General features: G+C 36.5%; 1 protein-coding gene across 1 annotated transcript; it reads left to right on the plus strand.

Annotated features, from left to right (window-relative positions):
• The first annotated feature begins 270 nt into the window (after nt 1–270).
• On the plus strand, nt 271–6,513 carry bcas2 (BCAS2 pre-mRNA processing factor). Its single transcript, XM_065248103.2, has 7 exons — nt 271–428; nt 676–768; nt 851–921; nt 2,420–2,581; nt 2,833–2,883; nt 5,825–5,905; nt 6,008–6,513. The coding sequence occupies exons 1-7, from the start codon at nt 336–338 to the stop codon at nt 6,132–6,134; spliced, it is 678 nt and encodes a 225-aa protein (XP_065104175.1). The 5' UTR covers nt 271–335; the 3' UTR covers nt 6,135–6,513.
• The last annotated feature ends 366 nt before the right edge of the window (nt 6,514–6,879 follow it).

Consider the following 6,879-nt stretch of genomic DNA (forward strand, 5'->3'; position numbering starts at 1 on the left):
AGAACAAACAATAGAGACATAAAGAAGACCATAGTGGAGAAAGGAAAATTAATGCAGTGTTTCATTTATTGTTTTTTATAATATGTACATTTGCGATACAAACTGTAAAAGTATATGTTTGTTGGATTGTAATCGAACTTTTTATAATATTTTGGTAAAATAGTAATATAGTAATATTAAGTGTGACCAGACTGTTGTCGCATTGCATTGCACTAAATGAAGGGGGGGCATTTCTCCACCACACAAGAGGGCGCTGGCGTTCTTGCGTCAGTCAATGAAATCTCGCGAGAAGGAGCGCAAACGGCAGCGTGCGCGTTTGTTTGTGAAAGAGAAGGATGGCAGGACCGTCATCTGTGGCCGGTGATGTGTTTGTTGATGCCCTGCCGTATTTCGACCAGGGTTATGATGCTCCAGGGATCAGAGAAGCCGTAAGTAAACAGGATATGTGTTTTAATTCGACCAGTCTGTTTTAAACGACAAATAATGATGATCAGAACTGCTATCCAACCAGACACCTATCCGATCCTAGTGAAGTCTTCATCCACTAAATATGAAACAGATTTACTGCTCTTATATGTGTTCTTATGTATTAGCAATGCAATAGTTTTGTGTATAAAATAGTGTCTTTATTCAGGAGTTGTTTTTATCCTTGACTCGGTTTTAAATGAATTTCAGGCAGCTGCATTGGTGGAGGAAGAAACGAGGCGATACAGACCAACCAAGAATTATCTGAGTTACCTGCCCACCCCAGATTTTTCAGCTTTTGAGGTACAAAACTTTACTGTCTGCCACAAATTTGCCACAAGCTTTGTTTACACTATAATATTTCTGCATCTTGTGTTTTCGTTAGACTGAGATCATGAGGAATGAGTTTGAGAGACTTTCTGCTCGTCAACCAATGGAACTGCTTAGTATGAAGAGGTAAAGTCATTGCTTGACTGCAATTAATGTAACTTGACCTAGTTTACAGGAAGAGAAATACTTGACTGTAAGTTTAAAGTTTGACCAATGTGTCATAGGTAGGGATGCACCGATAGGATTTTTTGGGCCGATACCTATATAAACAGACAACTTCTGGCCGATGCCGATACCGATATTAAACACTTGTATACCATACTATACAGTTGGTCTATTAGCTAGTTTATTTCTGCATCAAATTATTTTTACTGAACATGGATTGGATCTAATTAACATTCAACTGACCAACATAATAAGAGAGGCACAAATTAAGCTAAAACAAATATAAGAAGACAGCATGACAACCTTCAAAGGTGGTTTTTGCAATTCAGCATTTATTTTATTAACGACATTAACAAATTTTTTACATATAATGGATTTCTTTATGCAGTTAATTAATAAACAATCGGTATCGGCCTTTCTCGTGCTATTGCCGATATGCCGATGGTTTCAAATTCATCAAAAATCGGCCGATAAATATCGGCGGCCGATACATCGGTGCATCACTAGTCATAGGGGCTTGTTTTTGGTTCTGGCTTCATATTCAATTCTGTATTTATGTATGGAGGGGAGAGCGGAACACAACCTAATGCTTTTTGACTTTAAGTTATATGAATCATTTTGGTACACAATCAACACACACATCTCTGCTACAAATGAGCACTTAGAGTTTGTTTGTGTGATCTACCGTTATTGTAGAATTACACCGAAAGTGACAGGAGTGCAAACATTATCCCATAGGTGGGGTTCATTGTCATAAACAGAGGGTTTGTTGTAAAATTTAATTTTAAACCCAAATAATTCAATCAAATTCTGTCTATATACTAAAGGTGGATATTGATTATATATCTGCCTTTAATAGATAGATATCCACACTTTCCATCCATGATCCTTCATCTAAACATCATTGTATTATTCAGCAATAAATAGAAATAGATTTAAGACAAAAAAAAAATGATAATAGTGAGTTATTTCCCCTGATATTGTATTAACAGTTATTGTTTTGATAAATAGTATTTGCATTGTTTTCATTTCATTATCATTGTATACCTAAGACTGTGTGACAACTAACCCCGCTGTGAAAAAATGTTTTCAATCCCAGCTATCAGTTACTAGGAGTTGCTGACATGTTTCTAAATGCTCCTATGTTTTAGGTAACAAGACAGTGATTAAAATAATATAAGGTTGGATTTGGTGACTTACACTCCAAACTCAGAAATAAAACAAACATAAAATAAAGGAATTCTTTCAATCCTCCAAAACACTCTTTGTTCTATATCTTAACCAAAACACATCAAAACTTTTCACAATGACACAGGAGATCTTCTGACAGTAAGAGAAAAAGACCAAAAGCACAGATTGCTTGTATAAATATGTTAAATAGCCGTGTTACAATTAACCCCATGTTTGTGCCCCGCTCGCCCCTACTTTTAATCTCTTATGTTTTTGTGTGCCTTTAAAGGTACGAGCTTCCAGCTCCATCTTCTGGGCAGAAGAATGACATCACCGCATGGCAGGAAAGTGTTAATAACTCTATGGCCCAGCTTGAGCACCAGGCAGTGCGTATTGAGAATCTTGAACTCATGGCACAGTATGGGACCAATGCATGGAAGGTGTTTAATGAGTAAGTAAACAGACTTGAATCAAACCAATAAATGTTTACCTGGAAAAAGGGGGAGGCCTTTGCACATTCATTAATATTAAAACTAAATCCGTTATTATCGATTCATTAAAACTGGACAGGTTAACTTTAAATACACTGAGTTTTGCTGGTTTATTATCTTGGTTACTAGGTTTATAAGTGATGGTAAAAGGTTAATATAAAAAGAAATTTGAATTGTATGCTGATAAATGATTGTCTTCTCTTTGAAACAGTAACTTGGCTGTAATGATTGAAAATGCACAGAAGGAACTGCAGAAGGTCAGGTGAGTAACCTGTGTGCAATTCACTAATGGCCAGTTTACATCTGGTACTATTAAATCAAAGTACACGTACTAAATAACAATCCAAACTCTCCTAAACATTTGTGCCTCAACTGGGTCCGTGTGCATGGATCAACTTGTGTGCATGTAAATAAACCAGTTCTGTGAATGTAGTCATAGATGCTAGTAGTATTTGTAGTTTTAAGTCTAATGTTTAAGTTTAGTTCAGTTTTTACACGCACGTGATGGTCAGCATACACTGCAGTGTTTCCGCTATATACATTCAACCGTGGCGGGCCGCCACGCCTAAAACATCCCCGCCACGCCTGCGGTTGTGGATTGAAGGGATACAGCAAACAAAATCTCGCCGGATGAGCACTGTTTTATCCTAATCCTTCATCCAAACCCTACTCTAAACACAAAATTTCACAGGATTGTAGGATGTATTTGTATCTCATTTAGCCAGTGTTTTCATCCTAAAAATCCTACCTCCAAATCTAATTCTAAACTTTTCGGCATATTCCCTTCTAGACAAAAACCACGGCGGCAGCTCGCAAAAAAAAATAAAGCTACCGAAATGTCCGCCCTGCCAGACTGGCTGTTTTAAAGAAATAAATTCCTTTCTGAATTCGCGTTGTTCACTCATTTATAATAAATAAATCTCCTAAAATATCATCATTTCCCCCATGGGTTTAGTTTCATGCACAAATAGATTTAAATCAACAGATGATGATTAGGCTACGTTTCTGTTTTGAGAAATAATAATAAAATAAATAAGCCTACACGAAATATGTTATAATTATCAGATTGACAATTAAAAAAGTATTTGAGTTGCTGTTCTTTTTTTAAGACGCGCTGTTAAACCAAAGCAGCAGAAGGCACGTCATGTTTTTAATGATTTTAAATAAGCACAAGGTTTTCTCCTTATTGTGAGTTTACACACAAAAAAAAAAACAATTTTTAGTTTCGAATGTTATTTTACTTTTATCTGTATGGCAATAAATTAAGGGTAATTTAAGTTGCAAGGTCATCACGCGTATGCTTTTCACATGCGCATATACACGGACGCAGCGCTGGGCTGCGAGAAATGACATGATTAAACTTTCGATTTAACATATTATAAATTTTTTGGACATTCATTTGGAAACAGTGTACTCATATTATCAACGTATCAGGCCATTACTTATTCAGAATATAGGCTATAAACGCAGCGCGCTGCTGACTGCTCAGCTGTCAGTCAGTCGTCTGTGCTTTAGATCGACACTCACAAAGTTTCACATTAAATGATAAGATGTTTGTCCAAAAACAAAAGGCTAAACACTGAATACTACTTAAATGCGACTGCAAGACATTAATAGTCGAATCTGTTTGTAAGGAAACTTACATTATTCCCATGGAAGAGACGGACGTTGGTAATAAAAACTTGAGGCAGACGGTGAGACGGTTTCATCTGTTTTCAGACAGCGGGATCAGGGTACCCGCGGGTGAATCGCATAATATTTGATGTAACGGGTGTAATAATATTAACTAGTGCTGCACAATTAATCGCATCGCAATCGCAATCGCGATGTCAGCCTGTGCGATTATATGACAGCAAAATGTTGCAATTATATTAAATAAATAAATGTGTGGACTTGTTAACACAAACTTTCTGATAACAGTTTGATGATTTTTCTTGCTGTTTAAAAAAAGAAAGAAAAATGAACAAAAAAGGCAGTGCACGTGTGGCATGCACGTGTGTTGCGTGCGTTGTTACTTGTGTGTGCGCAGCACGGAAATAACAGAGCGAAGATGAATGCAAAGGAGATTGACAGTGATCTGGTAGCTGAAAAAAACTCTACGTCTGTTGTATGGCGGTATTTTGGATTTAGGATTACTGACACTGAGCAGTTACTACATCACGTGGCAATACCAAAACATTTCTAGTTTTACAAATACACATTTTAGCATTATCACTAAACTGTGTTTGGATTTTCCTTAAAACCCATCAAGTTGACTCATGATACCATCCATTATAATCGCAATCGCACATCGCAATATTAGCATCAATAACCGCAATGGGAAAAATTTCCCAAATCGTGCAGCCCTAATATTAACGTGTCATTTGCGTTGTAGATGCAGGTCGGGACTCAATAAGCAAGAGTAGGCTAAACTGCAGGTCTAACATCCAAGACCAAAATTCGACTCGATTCCGATAGGTAGCAGTTTTTAAATGGCCCTGTGCTTATTTGTGTTTAAGATCTGTCTGAAGAACGTTAAAGGTTTATAGCTGCGCGATTTGCGGTGTGACCGGGTCGGGCTCTTTATGTCAAACAGGCCGGGTGTGAAATGCTGGAATAAATTGCTACTGATGTCGGGTCAGGTGTTCTGTCGATCACAGCGGTGCGGATTATCAAACAGGACTGTACGTGACTTTGCAACAGCTCTGTAACGCTAAACATGAGCACGAACTTGCACACTACATTAAAACTACAATGAAAGATCTGTATGAAGCTATAAAACGTATTTTTTAAGAAAATACAGTTTAGATCAAACATAGAAAAGCAATATGCAAGATATAAATATAAGGAAAAGTAAATGACAGCATGAAAATGATAAAAAAAATACATGTTAGTTTACTGTAGCCTATATTCTACATTAAAAAAAATAATGTACATTTATAATCATCATGGGCGCCCCCTGCCGCCACAGCTGGAAAAAATCCTAGAGGAAACACTGCACTGTGTGTGACGCAGGTTTTGTCATCAGAATAGTATGCACATACTGTATGCCTAATGCCAGATATTTGTAACCACACATACTTTGTATGCGTGTACGGGTGTAAGCCGTATGTAGCCCAGGAGAGGTATTGCAATGTTTTGAACGTCGTTCATTGAATTAAAAGACTCGTTCAGTACTCACTAAATTTTGATTGACTTATATTTACTTTTTTCTCTTATTAAAGGAAAGAAATCCAGGACCTGAACTGGCTGCGCAAAAATGATCAGCTTGCTGGAGGAGCCAAACTTCGGGAACTTGAGTCAAAGTCAGTATGGCATTCATTGAATTTTTATCTAAAAGTCTTGAGTAAAGTTAAATTCAGTCAGTTGACTTGAAACAACTGACGATTTTTGCTTTTGTTTTGCAGCTGGGTGTCTCTGGTCAGTAAAAACTACGAGATCGAGCGAGCTATCGTACAGCTGGAGAATGAAGTTGCACTGACGAAACAGCAACAGGGCGACGAGAACAAAGAGAATATACGGCAGGACTTTTAATTAATAAAATCATTTCAACACCATCTTTAAACTCTGCAGACTTTTGTGTATATTGAACAAAGTGTCGTCATAAGTTTTTTTTGGTAAATGATAATTTTGTCCTGTGAAAAAAAGTTGTTGTTTTTTTACATGGAAACAGACTCTTGTACTGAAAACAGTTGAAATGGTGGTGTAGAGATTGTCATGATTGTGCACCAAGACTAAACTAAAGCTCTGGACATCACTTTGACTAAAAAAGCTCTTTTGTCATTTGTAATGGTTTTGTGTTTGGATTTTTTGTGTCTTATGTTTGATTACCTAATGTACAATATTACTAAAGTTTGACTCGATTTGTAATATTTTTTTAAGATGCAAAATAAAAGCCTGAAATTATGTTTTATCTTGTTTAGTTTACTGTCTTCAAGATGTTAATCACACCAACTTATATGCAGGGCTGGAAATTGGGGGAACGCAGGGGCACGGAGTCCTGGGAGTGAATTTTGAGGTGAAAGGGAATTCCATCTCAAATTAGTTAGAATTTTGAAATAGTCGATATGAAAAGTAATTGGATTTAAACTTCATAGCATTTAAAAATGACTCTCCATTATGAGTTTTTTTTATTGCAACTTTTATTTTATAATGCATCATCTAGCTTGTCACATGACACTTTACAGTTACAAAGGCACTGAGAGATGTTTCATTCAGATTTTTCCTCTTATTTAAAATAACCATTTACTAAATATCCACTTTTTTCACATTTTTGTTT

The sequence above is a fragment of the Paramisgurnus dabryanus genome, chromosome 11 (assembly GCF_030506205.2).
Source record: "Paramisgurnus dabryanus chromosome 11, PD_genome_1.1, whole genome shotgun sequence".
Classification (NCBI taxonomy): domain Eukaryota; kingdom Metazoa; phylum Chordata; class Actinopteri; order Cypriniformes; family Cobitidae; genus Paramisgurnus; species Paramisgurnus dabryanus.